This window comes from Chiloscyllium plagiosum, chromosome 45, assembly GCF_004010195.1.
Source record: "Chiloscyllium plagiosum isolate BGI_BamShark_2017 chromosome 45, ASM401019v2, whole genome shotgun sequence".
Classification (NCBI taxonomy): Eukaryota; Metazoa; Chordata; class Chondrichthyes; order Orectolobiformes; family Hemiscylliidae; genus Chiloscyllium; species Chiloscyllium plagiosum.
In genome coordinates this window covers 10,954,242-10,971,232 of record NC_057754.1, presented here as the reverse complement: position 1 = coordinate 10,971,232, position 16,991 = coordinate 10,954,242, and the positions used below count along the sequence as shown (strand labels likewise).

The window sequence follows — 16,991 nt, the reverse complement described above, 5'->3', positions numbered from 1 at the left end:
TTTTGTACAGCTGCAGCATAACCTCATGATTCCGGAACTCGATCCCTCCTCTAATTAATAAAAGCTAAAACACTGTAGCCTTCTTAACAACCCTGTCAACCTGGGTGGCAACTTTCAAGGATCTGTGTACCTGGACACCGAGATCTCTCTGCTCATCTACACTACCAAGAATTTTACCATGAGCCCAGTACTTTGCATTCTGGTTACTCTGACCAAAGTGAATGGCTACAGGGGGTCCCTGTACTGTCCCTGTACTGTCTGTCTATTCCTTTTTCCTCTCCCTCAGCTACATTTTTCCTGTAAATTAGGTGTGACTACCTCCCTATAACTCCTCTCTATCACCACCCCCGCCTCCCCAGCCTCCCAAACGATCCAAAGATAATCCGGATCCAACTCCAATTCCCTAATGTGGCCTGTGAGGAGCTGTTTGCTTTTCTCGCAGGCGAAGTCAACAGGGATACCAGTGGTGATCCTTACCTCCCACATCTTGCAAGAGGAGCATGCAATGCTCTAGCTTCCATCCCCTCTGCTCTAAATTGCCAAGAAATATTGAATAAATGAAAAAAGCCTTACCTTACCAACCCTCCTTGTTTGGAGGAGGATAACGGGTGGGGGACACAACATATGTCATGTCTTGGGTTTAGCCACAGCCTGAATATATCAGCGCTTACAAAAACTCTGTAAGCTCAGGGGGTTGACCAGCTGCATCACACCTGGAATATATACTTCACATCGGCCTTTAAAATAAGAAAACTTAGTGTCTAGGCTACCTTCTTATAATATTTTGAGGGGGTCTGGCCTGGTCCATAACACTCGAGAACATCTGAGTCAAAGTCCCAGTGTCATTAAGGAAAGGGATGATGAAGCGGCGCAGTGGCTCAGTGGTTAGCACTGTTGCCTCACAGGACCAGGGACATGGGTTTGATTCCAGCCTCAGGTGACTGTCTGTGTGGAGTTTGCACATTCTCCCTGTGTCTGCGTGGGTTTCCTCCGGATGCTCCGGTTTCCTCCCACAGTCACAAAAGATGTATCTACAAGATGTACTGCAGAAGTTCAAAAGGTGTGCAGGTTAGGTGAATTGGCCATGCTAAATTGCCCATAGTGTTTGGTGCATTAGTCAGAGGGAAATGGGTCTGGGTGGGTTACCCTTCAGAGGGTCGGTGCGGAGTTGTTGGGCCGAAGGCCTTGTTTCCACACTGTAGGGAATCTAATCTAAAAAATCTAATCACAAAGTCCTCATGTGCAACTTTCAATTTCCCAAACCCCCTGGGAATGGGAAGGGAATTGAGCAGAAAATTCAGTCTCCAACATAATTAATCTTTAGAAACTTATTGGGAACCAGAATTACAGGAGAATGAACGGTGAACTGTCCGACTGAGCAGAGACAGTAAGGGAAAACTCCCCATCTTTAAGGGTGTAGGACATTGACATTGATGTTCTTTGGGACATGAACTGATCTAAGATGATGCAAGGCTTCTCATTAGAGTTGCCCAGTTGTTATCACAATAAATCCTGATTTGTCGACAAGGAATCGAACCTTGGCCGTAGTGGTGAAAGCACAAAATCTTAACCACTCAACCACCAAGGATGATAGCTAGCATGTTTGTATCTTCTCTAAATGACACAGCATTTTTAGCTTTTTCTTTACAGGAGATAGGTTTATCCTCCAAAATGGTCGCATTGTCGAGTTTTTACAGCCTTTAGCCCATCATGCCATTGCCAGTCATCAAACATCCAAGTGCTCCCAAGTTCCAGTTTCTAGCACTTGGCCCATGGCGTGACGTCTCAAGAGCTCATCTCAATGAGATTTTCCCTGTAATATTTTAATCTGAAATGACACAATGATTGGGGCTGAAGTTTGAGATGGTAAAACTGTGTTCATGCCCCCTCAGGGAACTGAACCTCACATTCACCATAGAGGGAGGCACAGACACAGCCTCCAAGAGTGAGAGACCTACCCACAGAAAGCAAGATTTCATCCATTCTACTTGTTCTTGTTTCATTTCAGACTTTGAAACAAGAGCCTGGTCACAGTAAGGAAAGGAAGCACTCAATTGGTCCCCTTTCCCTGTTACTTACCCATTGATTCCTGGTCACAGTTTATACTGCCTCACCTCATTCTCCCTGCCAAACTAGAACATTGCTCATGTAACTGATTCATTTCCTCAAACAGGGAAGTGGAATTCCAAACTCAAACGGATCAGCCCTGGCCTGTGGACAAAATGACATCATACTGTGCCATCAGAAATAATTTTAGACAATGTTTAAAACACACCTTTTGAGTCTTCTGAAAACCCAGCTACAATGCCCTGAGTTCCTTTGACAAGATCATTAATGTGTACTGTGGTCCCAACACTGACCCCTGTGGAACTCCACTAGTCACTGACTGCTATCCTGAAAAAAGACTCCTCCAAGCCCACTCTCTTCCTCTGCCAAACATCCAATCCTTTATCCATGCCAGGAACTTGCCCCAAACACTTATTTTCTTTCGCAGCCTGAACTGCTCAAATACTTCTCTTGTTTTGTGTGTCAGTAAAAGTCAGCCCTTATGGTTTGGGATTTTTTTTTAAATATGAGGGAGAACACATGCACACGATCCAACACAGTGTGCTGACCTGATTGGTGAAGATCTAGTTTTTAAACAGGATCACTTGTATCATAGAGTCAAAGAGCAGAGCAGTCGACCCTTTCTTCCAACTTGGCCATGCCAGCCATGTTTCTCAAACTAGACTAAGCTCACCTGTCTGTATTTGGTGCATATCACAGACTAAAATCAGGATAGATGACAAATGTAATCAGAATGGCTCAAATCTGCAAGGGGACAGCCAATAGGTTTCAACAACATCACTTTTACTACTCAGTCATGAGTATAGGAAGAAGAATTAGAAGAACCCCTACAGTGTGGAAACAGACCCTTCAGCCCAACAACTCCACACTGACCCTCCGAAGAATAACCCACCCAGACCCATTCCCTACATTTATCCCTGACTAATGCACCTTTACATCCCTGACACTATAGATAATTTAGCATGGCCAATTCACCTAATCTGCACATCTTTTGGATTGTGAGGGGAAACCAGAGCACCAGAAGAAAACCCATGCAGACACGGGAGAATGTGCAAACTCCACGCAGACAGGCACCCAAGGCTGGAATTGAACCCGGGTCCCTGTCACTTGCAGGACATGCAGCAATATCAATTTGGAACTGTCCATGCTTTCAGGGAGTCTCCCACCCTTCACACTGGGTGGGTAATCTTTAGTTTTCACAAATCCAGATGCTCTCTCTTCCAGTGTGTGATGTCAACACACAATGACACCTGAAATGAACCTCACTGTAAGTCTTATTAACATTGGATATCTGGGGCAAACTCTCCAATGGGTAAAATCATACCTGACACATAGGAAGACAGTTGTGATTGCTGGAGGTTAGTCCTCCCAGCTACAGGATATCTCTGCAGGAGTCCCTCAGTGTAGTGTTCTATGCTCAAACTTCTTCAGCTGCTTCATCAATGACATTCCATCCATCATAAGGAGAAAAGTGGGATTGTTCACTGGTGATTGCAGTGTTCAGCACCTTTCGTGACTCCTTAGACACTGAAGCAGTCCATGCAACAAAATTTGAACAATATCTAGGCTTCAGCTGAGAAGTGGCAAGTAACATTGTGCCACACAAATGCCAAGCTATGACCAACACATCAAGAAACAACCTAACCACTGCCTCTTGACATTCAATGGTGTGACCATTGCTGAATCCCCTACTATCAACATCCTGGGAGTTATAATTCATCAGAAATGTAACTGGACTCAGTACATAAACACAATGGCTACAAGAGTAGGTCAGAGACTAGGAAGTCCGAGGTGAGTGACTCGTCTACTGACACCCAAAAGCCTGTCTACCAACTACAAGTCACAAGATGGAATATCCACCACCTGTCTGCAGCAGTACAGCCCCAACAACATTCAAGAAGCTTTACACCATCCAAGACAAAGCACTGCATCCATTCCCTCCACCATTCAGTAGCAGCACTGTGTGCTATCTAAGGATGTACTGCAGAAGTTCACCAAAAATCCTCAGACAGCATCCTGCAAAGCCTTGACCATTTCCATCTCGAAGGACACAGGCAGCAGATACATGGGAACACCACCAACTTCCAGATCCTCTCCAAGCCACTCATCATCCTGACTTGGAAGTATATTGCCGTTGCTTCACTGTTGCTGGATCAAAATATTGGAATTCCCTCCCTAATGGAATTGTGGGTCAACCCACACCAGGTGGACTGCTGCAGTTCAAGAAAGCAGTTCACTACCACCTTCTCAAAGGCAATTAGGAACAGGTAATAAATGCTAGCAAGCCAGAGATGCCCACATCCCACAAAAACAAGTAAAAGAAAATAATTTTTAAGATGTATTTAAATTCACACATGTGCAAGCTCACAAGGATGCAGATCGAGTGCTGAAAAATGAGACAGTTGGTGATTATTTTTAACAGGTACAGACCTGAAGGCTGCAGAATTTTTCTCTGTACCATATACCTCTGAGACTCTTAATATAGGAATATAATAAGCAACATTTGGATCCAGGTCAGAGATATTAAGGTAGATGACTTATCTTTCGTCAATACTTTAAGAAGTGAAGTGAGGTACGGAGGTGGAGTGGTTCAGATGGAAATTCTGAAGCTCAGCAGTGGAATCTGAAATTGCCTTCAAGTGGAGAAATAAAAATGGGTTATCCTTATCAGGGTGGTCTTAGAGAAAAGCGTTTATCTCAGAGATTCATGAGGTTGGAGTAAATAATAGGGAGGGTTATAAGGCTGGAGATTACAGAGATAGAGAGGATGATGAGGCTGGAGGAATTTACAGAGCTAGGGAGGTTTGTGAGGCTCGAGGATGTTGTGATTGGAACAAGTTTGGCCTGGTGGACCTCAGAATATGAGTTCCCTGATTGAGGCTGTTAACCTGGTCCAATCAGAGATCCCTGGCCGACAGATATAAACAGCACTGCTCAGCATTGCCCTTTGATGTGAAGGGCACTGCTTGTCACTGGCCACCCGGGTGTTTTCCTATCTTCCTGGTGGTGGAAATTGAATAAAGATTCGTGCACTTTGTGTCTTTCACTGTGTCTCACACGTATACACACACACACACACCATGGGTGCTGGGGATAAAATAAGCACTACTGCACTTAGGTGGTAGTGTGGGGGTTAAATTATAAAAGAAAAAAAAATAAAATAAACAGGAGATTCCGGTTACGAAAAAAAATATTTAAAAAAAATAAACAGCACTGCTCAGCATTGCCCTTTGATGTGAAGGGTACTGCTTGTCACTGGCCACCCGGGTGTTTTCCTATCTTCCTGGTGGTGGAAATTGAATAAAGATTCATGCACTTTGTGTCTTTCACTGTGTCTCACACCTGCACACACACACCATGGGTGCTGGGGAAAAAATAAGCACTACCGCACTTAGGCGGTAGTGTGGGGGGTAAAAAAAAAATCCAAAAAGAAAAAAAATTTAAAAAAAATAAACTACCGCAGTTAGGCAGTAGTGTGGGGGTTTTAAAAAAAAATAAACAGAAGTGTCTCCCCCTCCAACTCTATTAAAAAAAAACGGGGATGACCGCAGTTAGGCGGTAGTGTGGGGGAAAAACTAAAAAAAAATTTTAAAAGTAAAAAAAAGATAAGCAGCACTGTTCAGCATTGCCCTTTGATGTGAAGGGCACTGCTTGTCACTGGCCACTCGGGTGTTTTCCTATCTTCCTGGTGGTGGAAATTGAATAAAGATTCATACACCTTGTGTCTCTCACTGTGTCTCAAACCTGCACATACAACATGGGTGTTGGGGGGAAAAAATAAGCACTACCGCAGTTAGGCGGTAGTTTGGGGGAAAAAAAAAGAACGAGTGTGTCTTGGATTTAATCCCTGCCCTCCCCTAAAAAAAAGAGAAAAAAATAAATAAACAGGAGTGTCACTGGCCACTCGGGTGTTTTCCTATAAAAAAAGGGAAAAAAAAGGAAAAAAAGAAGAAAAAAATATAAACAGCACTGCTCAGCATTGCCCTTTGATGTGAAGGGCACTGCTTGTCACTGGCCACTCGGGTGTTTCCTTTCTTCCTGGTGGTGGAAATTTGAATAAAGATTTGTGCACTTTGTGTCTTTCACTGTGTTTCACACTTGCACACACACAACATGGGTAAGAAGAAAAAAAGAAATTTAAAAAACACAGCACTGCTGCCCCACAGCTCCAGGGACCCGGCTTCGATTCCAGCTTCGGCCGACTGTGTGTGTGGAGTTTGCACATTCTCCCTGCCTCAGTGGGGTTTCCTCCGGATGCTCCGGTTCCTTCCCACAATCCAAAGATATGCAGGTTACTTGAATTGGCCATGCTAAATTGCCAATAGTGTTCAGGGATGTGTAGGTTAGGTGCACTAATCAGGAATAAATGTCAAGTAATGTGGAATAGGTTTGTGTGGGATACTCGTCAGAGGATTGGTGTGACTCATTGGGCCGAATAGCCTGTTTTCACACTGTAGGGATTCTATGATTCTGTAGGGATTCTAAGAGTGTCAGAGGTTTCTGATCATTCTGGGAGCTGGCTCTGAGCTAGCTGAATTACTGTCTTTTACCATGCACGTGTAAATAAAGGGTGACTTGGTGAAGGGATAATTGCCTCCATGGAGTTATTTCTGGGGGATTATAGAGATAAGGAGGTTTGAGGTCATTACAGTGACAGGATTGTGAAGCTGAAATTGCAGAGATAGGGAGTTTTGTCAGATAGCGAGGAAGTTACAGAGATAGGGAGGATTTTGAGGCTGAAGATGATTACAGGGATAAGAATGAGACTGCAGGAGATTGTCAGCTAAACAGCACAGTGGTGTGATTACAGCATATGCAAAGACCACACTCCATGAATAAATTATAATTAAGATGGATTTCTATTTAATGGAGAGGTAACAGATGTCACAATTTTAACCACAGATACAACTTTCAGATAATTAGCAAATAATGCAGGATGAAAATGTGAAGATTAATTTAATTAGCACGCTCTGAGCATCTGGAACAGCCTCAATGGCAGCTGGATGCAGATTCAGCTGTCATTCTCAAAAGAGATTTAGAATTAGATTCAGATTTTATTGTGACATGTATTCAAGTGTAGGAATACATGAGTGCAATGAAAAGTGTACAAAACTGCCATTCACAAGGCAGATAGGGGAGATTAGTAGCATCTCTACAGAGAGAGGGGCACTGTTCCACTAGGCTGATTAGAAACCAGCCTATGTGCTCTGTGATACTACAACATTCCCTGAAAATGATGAGTCTCATCCCAGCCTAAGGTAGGGGGGATCCCGTCATACACATCACACTTGAGCCCGGCTGATTGACGGTATGTCACTGACCAATAGGGTGAAGGTGGGCAGGGCTGGCGGACCAAACGGAAGCGGCTGGTCCTCCAAAGGACGTTGTGATGAGGGGCGGGGCGAGCAGGACAACACGTGATCATTAACGTTGCCTGCGCACTGCCGCCTGAGTGAGTGCGGGAGGGGTCTACGGGAAAGAGGGAGGATCAGTGGACACCGGGAGAAGAGCGGAGTCAGTCTGGACTGTGGGAGGTCTAATGAACACCGGTGTAGGCCACTAGACGCGAATTAGAAGCTCCCGGTCCCGCGTTTGAAGCAATGTGGACACAAAGCGATGATAGGCCCCGGATTGTCGCCGCCATCTTTATTGGGGACAAGAAGAAGCAGTGCGCATGCTTCTTCCCGGGTAGGGGCGGGGCGATTTGAAGAGGAGTATTTACAAATGCACAGCAAATTGAAACTAAGAGAAATGTTTATATTTTTCAGATTTCTATTCTGAACTGTCAGTAATTTTTCTTTTGTGAATTCGTTCTACAGGATATTAATGAGAATGATTTACAGATCGGGACCTCAGAACAAGTTCTAAGCGTCAGCGCAGTCATCAGGATCTCAATATTATTGGTATTTAACTGTGGAAGGAAGAAGGTTTGTCTGTTCTGTGTGGGCAAGTATTTCCCTTTATCTTCGTAAATCCAAAAGGAGTAACACGTTCAAATTCTTGGTCAGATCACCCCTGGGGTATGTGTTCAGTTCTGGGCCCTGCACCTGAGAAAATGTTAGAATCCCTACAGTGTGGAAACAAGCCCTTCAACCCAACATTTCCACAACAACGCTCTGAAGAGTTCCCACATTAACCCATTCCCATTACTCTACATTTACCCCAACTAATGCCTATTGTGGAAGGAAACCCATGCAGACTGGGGGGGGGGGGGGGGAACGGGAGTGTGCAAATTCCACACAGTCACTCAAGGCTGGAATCGAACCCGAGTCCTTGGCACTGTGAGGTAGCAGTGCCAACCACTGAGTGCTATCCAAATAACATCTTGTCTGTTTGAAAGTACTGTCATGTTTACTCTCAATCACCCACTTCATGATTTTAATGTGTACATTCCTCGTTCTCAAATACCTGCAAATATCCCTGTAAAATTCCTTATGGACTCAAATTCCACCACCATTTCAGATGGAACATTCCAGATCCTGATTACTAGCTACTGATCCTAAAACTGCTGAAGAGCACATTGAGTCTGAAGAGTTATAAAGTACTGAATTGAAAGATGAACTGCATTGGAATAGTACAAGAGGCTGAAGTCAGAGTCGGTGTGAGCAGACAATTTAAATGACAAGGCTACACTGAGTGCTGCTTAGCTTAATGAAAGACCTTTGGAGTTGAGTGCTTTGAATCAAAAAGTTAGGTGAGACTGGGAGGAGGTGAAGTTGCAAGACTGAGTGTGATGCTCAGTCTCAATTCAGCCGGTTCAGAAGTTAAAAGGGTTGCAATGGCAACAGTCAGTTAGTAAGTGATAAGTGCAGAGAATTTTATGACAGTCTTAAAAATATAATATTCAGCTTAAATACCCAGGAGCTTTTGATTATGAAAAAAGTATTTGAAATGAAGGAAGCTGAATTAAATTCTCTTAAAGGGTGTAACTGGCTTAATGGCAGGAGACCTTAGACCTATGGTGTGCTCCTGTTGCACACTGTGTGAAATCAGAGATGCTTCTAGTGTCCCTCACAGCTTCATATGCAGGAAGTGTGTCCTGGCTACTGCTTTCTTGAGCTGGAGCTGTGGGTGACTCGCTGTGGAGCATCCATGACACTGAGAATGTCAGAGACAGTACATTTAGAATAGAATAGAATCCCTACAGTGTGGAAACAGGCCCCACGAGTCCACATAAATCCTCCGAAGAGCACCCTGCCCAGACCCATCCACTATCCCATCCCTGTAACCCTCCATTTCCCATGACTAATGCACCTAACCTTCACATCACTGAACACTATGGATAATCTAGCACAGTCAATCCACATAATTTGCACATCTTTGGACTATGGGAGCAAGCCAGATCACACAAGAAAAACCACTCAGACACAGGGAACAACAGGCAAACTCCACACAGATAGTTGCCTGAGGGTGGAATCAAATCAGGGTCACTGGCGCTGTAAGGCAGCAGTGGTCACACAGTTTCTCAAGATGGTCACACAACAGTATGTGGAAAGGGAATGGGTGACCATGAGACAAAGTAAAAGGCTCATAAAGGAAGTGCAGGGGTCTCCAGTGATCAGCTGTGTGAAAGGGGAGGAAAACGATTGCCAGGGAAGCAGTGACAGGGGATTCAAAACAGTCAGGACTACAGTCAGACGTGAATCCAGGATGGTATGTGATCTCTCTGGTACCAGGATGAAGGATGTCATGCAGTGGCTGCAGGACAGTTGGAGTGAGAAGGTGAACAGGCAGTGGTTGTGGTTCATATAAGGACCGATGACATAGTTAAACAGAGGGATAAATACCTGAAAGATAGGAGATACATTAAAATGCAGAATCTCAAATGTAATAATGTCAGGCTTACTCCCAGTGTGAAGTGCTAGCGAGCGCATGAGTAAGAGGATAGATAAGATGAATATGTGGCTGGAGAAACAGTGTGCCAGAGAAGGGTTTAGATTTGTGAGCCATTGGGACCGTTCCTGGATAAGGTGGGACATGTACAAGCTTGACCGGTTGCATCTGGGCAGAGATGAGACAAATCTCCTCATGGGGTCTTTTGCTAGTTAAGGTGGTGAGGTTTTAAACTATTTCCTGTTCCCCTGCCATACTAAAGTGTAGGGTTAAATAGGTCAGATTTAGGGAGGTAGAATATTAGTGAAGCAGCTGGTGGCTCACAAAGCCAAAAGAATGGAAGATTAAATAAAGATTGAGTTTCTTGTCATACAACAATCGTGACATCCCAGGAATCAGTCTGGTGAAGCTTCTTTACTTATTGCTTATGTGGGAAAGGATTCACCCTCTCCATGGCCAAGGCATCCTTCTTTGGAGTAGGAAGGCAAAAGTGCACACGGTACTCCAGGTGTGAACTCTCCAAAGCCCTTACAGGAAGCTATCCCTGCTCCTGTACGCGAATCCTCTCACTATGAAGACTAACATATCATTTGCATTCTTCACTGTTTGCTGCTCCTGCCTGCTTCCTAGAAGAGAGAATCACAGAGAGAAACAGAACAAAATCAGGTCAGGGTCTCGGATATAAAACTGTACAACACAATTTCCCCATCAAACTCGACATCAGCACATATCTATTCTTGTCCCAATTTTCAGCACTTAGTGAATAACCTATTTTGTCGTGCCTTGCATGATAGTCTAAACACTTCTTCAAAGTTCCAATTGTCCCTGCACCTGTCACCATTTAAGATGTGCCAAACCTGCTGTACGATTGCAGCCTTTTCTCATTTTGGATGTCGGATTTCCATCATTTTGCTTAAGCACCTAATCATAGAGTTATGTAGCATGGTAACAGACCCTTTGGTCCAATTTGTCTATGCTGACCAGTTATCCTAAACTGATCTGGTCGCATTTGGCCCATATTTCTTTGAACCCTTCCTCTTCATGAACCAATTCAAATGCATTTGAAATGTTGTAATTGTATCTGCCTCCAGCAACCCTTCCGACAGCTTGTTTTGTACGTGCACCACACTGTGTGAAAGATTGCACCTTGGGTATCTTTTAAATCTTTCTCCTCTCACCTTAAACCTTTGCCCTCTACTTTTGAAATTCCATACCCTGGAAAAAGACCTTGGCTACTCACCCTATCTGTATTCCTCACGATTTTATACATCTCTCTAACATCATACCTAAGCCTCCAGATAAAAAAAGCTCTAGCCTGTTTAGCATCTCCCTGCAGCTCAATTTCCCAATTCCAACAAGAACTTTGTAAATCTTTTCTGAACCCTTACACATCATTCCGACAGCAGAGAAACCAAAACTGAACACACTATTCCAAAATTTGCAGAACCAATGTCCTATATAGCCGTAACATGGCCTCCCAATTCTTATAGTCGATGCACTGACCAATAGAGGCAAGTGTATCAAATGCCTTCTTCACCATCCTGTTTAACTGCAACGCCACCTTGAATGAACTCTGCAATTATTTTTAGCCTTTCGGAGCTATTGAAATATATGGGGAGAAAACAGGAACAGGGTTGAATTGTAGATTGTAAAATGCATCTCCTTCATACCTGTCTCTCTCATCTTTTTCTGTAGTTTCATGCAAACAGACTGGTTCGCTTCCCTGAAGGATATTTATGAACCAGTTTGGTTGTAATGACAATCCAGCAGTTTCCCTCAGTGTCATCTCTACAACTGACTGAATTAATTGCTCTCAATTTCACAACCTGTGTGTTCTTCGGGTTTCTCCCAATACATTTGTGTTTAAAAGGTTGTTTTTCAATTAGATACTTCACATGAAACCACATCCAGATTTGACAGTGACTCTGTTTATCATAACCTAATTATCTCAGGATTTTGGACATTGAAGGAAAAAGCACTGTTTACACTGGGGCGAAACAGGTATTGTCTGTGTGTCGAAGAGTCTTTTACGATTCATCGGAAATGTCCAAATGCCAGCGCAGTCACACTGGGAAGAGACTGTGGAAATGTGAGGATTGCGGGAAGGGATTTCTTTACCCATCCCAGCTGGGAAGCCACCAGCACAGTCACACAGGGGAGAAGCCATTCACTTGCTATGTGTGTGGGAAGGGATTCACACGGTCCTCCAACCTGCTGATGCACCAGCGAATTCACAGTGGGGAGAGACCATTCACCTGTTCTGAATGTGGAAAAGGATTCATTCGCTCTTCTCAACTACTGGAACATCAGCAAGTTCACACCGGAGAGAAACCATTCACCTGCTCTGATTGTGGGAGGGGATTTAGCCAATCATCCAATCTGCGAACACATCAGCGAGTTCACACAAGAGAGAGACCATTCACCTGCTCCCTGTGTGGGAAAAGATTCAGACAGTCATCCCACCTGCGGAGACACCAGCGAGTTCACACTGAAGAGAGACCATTCACCTGTTCTGAATGTGGAAAAGGATTCATTCGCTCATCTCAACTACTGGAGCATCAGCGAGTTCACACCGGAGAGAAACCGTTCACCTGTTCTGATTGTGGGAGAGGATTTACTCAATCATTCAACCTGCTGAGACACCAGCGACTTCACACTGGGGAGAGACATGCACTCAGTTAACTAATGTACTGATACAACAGCCTGTTCAGTCTATGGAGAGGCTGTTCACTTATTTCTTATGTGGGAAGGGATTCACTCTTTCATCCAAACTTAACTCACCAGTGAAGTAATACTGGGTCGATCCCATACTGTTTTGTGTAAATGGCTTTGCTGTTTGGGAACACACCAGCAAATTCACAAGAAACCACAGGCGAAGGGTTTTGCTTTTCCTCAGACCAAGGAATGAACATTGGTCATTGGGCCATATGTATTAATGTTATTAAATCTTGCTCTATTAAAGTTGCTGATGGTGCAGATAAAATGTTGATACAATTGTGTATCTGGAGGATAGGTTTTGAAAAAGATCACAATGTCGCTGTACATCAACACATTTATGTTGGGTAAAGACTGTCCACCTACATATTGTTGTAAAGTGATTTTGTGGTTCATCAGGATTGGGTAAACAGCAGTGAGTTCCCTAGTAATTGTCAGCATTGAATTTTGATGCTCCTGTTATCTGTATCCAAACCATGTTTCGGATGATGTTTTTAAATACCACAGATTTAGTTACCTATTGGGGATAAAAATAATACTTTTTGTTAAAACAATGTCTCAAGTTTTCTAATTCTGAGTGCCTTTTAAGATGAGAAAATCAGTATCCTTCACATGAGCAGTTGGGAGAGGACACATCGAGAGTGAGATATTGCCTTATTAATGCTGGAAATTTAGTTAGAAGTACTGTTGGGGCACATATAACGTAACTTGGCAAGGGTATGGAATCCAGACAGAATGTCCAACAATTGAGTCAGGAAGGCATTGACATTACAGGCCAGTTAAGGTGCAAGAGAGTTTGATATGGTTGAATGGCATTGTTTTTCATGCTATGACAGCAGAGGAGGCAAAATAAGATGAGGTGTCACAATTATGTTCAGGAAAGTTAATACAGCAATAAGGAGGGTGGACATCTTAGAAAAATCCTTAAATTAGCCTATATGGGTAGAATAGAAGAGCAGGCAAGGAGGCAAATTTCAGGGAAGTGTAAAAGTAATAGGGTTGTGGTAGTGGGAGATTTCAACTTCCCGAACATTAACTGTGGTCAACACAGGCTGAAAGATTTAGAGGAACTTTTAAAATAGACAGCTTTTGAAGCCAGTATGTAGAAATTTCAACAAGGAAAGGGGAGGTTCTATCACTAACTTTAGGTAACAAAGGTGGACAAGTAGATGAAATACCAGTGAGGGAGCATTTTACAGACAATTAACAGAACTGTTTTAAAAACGATTCAGGATTATTATAGAAAAGGACAAGGATGGGCCTCAAATCAAAGTTCTGAATTGGTTAATTTTAATAATACCAGATATGATTTAGCCAGAGGGTGCAGGGAGAAGATGCTTTCAGGTAAATGTATAAGACGGAACGGAAATGGGGAGATAAGGATAGCTATAAGGGGAACATGAATTAATACAGCCAGGGAAAATAAAGGAAAATGCCCTGTGGTTTAACAGGTATATTAATGGTTAATGGATAACTGGGGAAAGAGTGAGGCCCATTACTTACAAATAGCAGTAATTTGTAAATGAATATTATGTGCAAGGTTTGTATCTCAGGTTGAGGTTTAGGGTGCAGGTTTGCTCGCTGAGGTGTAGGTTTGATATCCAGATGTTTCATTACCTGGCTGGGTAACATCATCAGTGGCAACCTCCAAGTGAAGCGAAGCTGTTGTCTCCTGCTTTCCATTTACATGTATGACCTGGATGGGGTTCCTGGGGTTTGTGGTGATGTCATTTCCTGTTTGTTTTCTGAGGGGTTGATAGATGGTATCTAAGATCTATGTCTTTGTTTATGGCGTTGTGGTTGGAGTGCCAGGCCTCTAGGAATGAACAGGAAATGACATCACCTCAAACCCCAGGAACCCCATCCAGGACAAACATATAAATAGAAAGCAGGAGACAACAGCTTCGCTTCACTTGGAGGTCGCCACTGATGATGTTACCTAGCCAGGTAATGAAATGTCTGGATATCAAACCTACAGCTCACCGAGCAAACCTACATGAATATTATGTGTCAGTGTTCCCTCGTGAGAGAGACGAATCAGAAAGAAGGACTGTCATCAAATTTAAAGAAATTAGCTGAGAGAGAGATTTTGAATAGTCTGGCGGGCTTAAATATTGGGAAACCTCTACTGTCAGGTGAAGTATATCCTACATTGTGTCTTTCCCCTCTCACCCTAAACCTATGCCCTCTAGTTCTGGACTCCCTTACCCCAGGGAAAAGACTTTGTCTATTTATCCTGTCCATGTCCCTCATGATTTTATAAACCTCCCTAAGGTCACCCCTCAGCCCCCAATGCTCCCAGGAAAGCAGCCCCAGCTTATTCAGCCTCTCCCAAAAGCTCAAATACTCCAACCCTGGCAACATCCTTGTAAATCTTTTCTGAACCCTTTCAAGTTTCACAACACCCTTCTGATAGGAAGGACACCCGAATTGTGCATAATATTCACTCCCGGTCACCGCCCATTTCAATTCCTGTTCCCACTCCCTCTCCAGCATGTCCATCCTCAGTCTCCTCCATTGCCATAGTGAATCAGACAGCAAATTGGAGGGATAATATCTCATCTTTCACCTGAGCAGCAGGCAGCCCAAAGGGCTCAACATTGCGTTCTCCAATTTGAAATAACCTTCTCACCCATCCCGAACTACCTTTCCAAACTCGCCTCGTCCCTCCCATTCCTCTGACCAATCCCTCCTTCCAGCTACCAACTGGATTCATTCCTCCTATCAACCTAGCAGGTGGTACCTACCACCCATATTCACCTATCACTACCTCACCACTCTGCCCCTCTCTTTATCTGTTGCTCCCCCTACCCCCACCTCCTTTTGTGAAGAAGGGCTATACCCAAAAGCATTGACTTCTCCACTTCCTGATGCTGCCAGGCTTGCTGTGCATCTCCAGCCTCCTGCTTGTCTACTTTGGATTCCAGCATCTTCAGTTCTAAATTTATCTAAGAAAGACATACCTAAAACCATGGTTAGTATTGCTGCCTCACAGTGCCAGGGACCCAGGTATGCTTTCAGCCTGGGGCAACTGTGTGGAGTTGGCATATTCTCCCCATGTCTGTGTGGGTTTCCTCCAAGTGGTCTGGTTTCCTCCCACAATCCAGGTTAAGTGAATTGGGCATGTTAAATTGCCCATTGTGTTCAGGGATATGTAGGTTAGGTGTACTGATCAGGGGTAAATGTAGAGTAATGGGGTAGGGGAATGGGTTATTTTTACGAGGGTCAGTGTGTACTTGTTGGCCCAAATGACCTGTTTCCACACTGTAGAGGTTCTATGATTCAATATTTCCAGAGAATCTCCCTTCCTGGATTCACATCCTCTCCCTGAAGTTGCTGCATGTGAACAGTAGTCCCCCTCCCTCCCAGAAGAGAAACGAAATGGAAAAGGGGAGACACCAAAGAGGCAAAGCATCCATACGTACAGAGAATATACAGTAACTTTCAGAATAGCGGTGCTACGCAGAGCATGTGGAAGGGCATCCAGGCCATCACCAACCACAACAGCATTGCCTGCTTGTTCTGGTGTTGCCTCCCTCCCAGATGAGTTGAACAACTTTTTGTGCATGGTTTGAGACACAAAATGTTGTGGCAGCGAGGAAATCCAGCCCCCTCCCAATGACCACGGCCGTGTCTTACCACGGCCAACGTGTGGAAAACCCTGTGCAGAGTTAACCCACATAAGGCTGTTGGACCAGGTAACATCCTTGGCAGAGTGCTCAGCTGATATACTGGCAGATGTTCTCATGGACATCGTTAACATCTCCCTGAGCTGCACCATAGTTCCAACGTGCTACCATCACCCCCGTGCCAAAGAAGTCTTCAGCGTCCTGTCTCAACAACTATCACCCTGTTGCACTTACATTCAATATCATGAAGTGCTACGAGAGGCTTGTGATGAGGCCTAAATACCTCTCTTTGTAACTGGATCCTGGACTTCCTGACTGGGAGACCTCAGTCAATCTGGATTGGGAACAGCAAGGGTAGTAAGGATATTCCAGGTAACTACAGAGCAGTGAGCCTGATGCCAGTGGTGGGAAAGTTGCTGGAGAAGATACTGAGGGATAAAATCTACTTATATTTGGAAAAGAATGGATTTATCAATGATCAGCAACATGGTTTTGTGTGGGAGGGATCGTGCCTTACCAACTTAATAGAGTTCTTTGAGGAAGTGACCAAGTTGATAGATGAAGAAAGGGCTGTAGATGTCATATACATGAAGGCATTTGATAAGATTCCCCATGGTAAACTAATGGAGAAAGTGAAGTCACATGGTATGCAGGGTGTTCTTGCTAGGTGGATGAAGAGGGTGAGCAACAGGAGACAGAGGGTAGTAGTTGAAGGGAGTTTCTCAAAATGGAGAAAGGTGACCAGTG

The 16,991-nt window shown here is 44.0% G+C and overlaps 1 protein-coding gene across 7 annotated transcripts in view; it reads left to right on the top strand.

Annotated features, from left to right (window-relative positions):
* The first annotated feature begins 7,190 nt into the window (after positions 1–7,190).
* The window catches only part of LOC122543942 (gastrula zinc finger protein XlCGF7.1-like), a 29,279-nt gene continuing 19,478 nt past the window's right edge, over positions 7,191–16,991 (top strand). For 4 of the 7 annotated variants that reach the window (XM_043682901.1, XM_043682903.1, XM_043682902.1 and 1 more), the window contains exons 1-2: positions 7,526–7,755; positions 7,887–7,994. In XM_043682901.1, coding sequence (XP_043538836.1) covers positions 7,684–7,755; positions 7,887–7,994 — 180 coding nt within the window. In that variant the 5' untranslated portion in view covers positions 7,526–7,683. The other 3 variants (XM_043682899.1, XM_043682900.1, XM_043682898.1) reach the window with 3 other exon arrangements.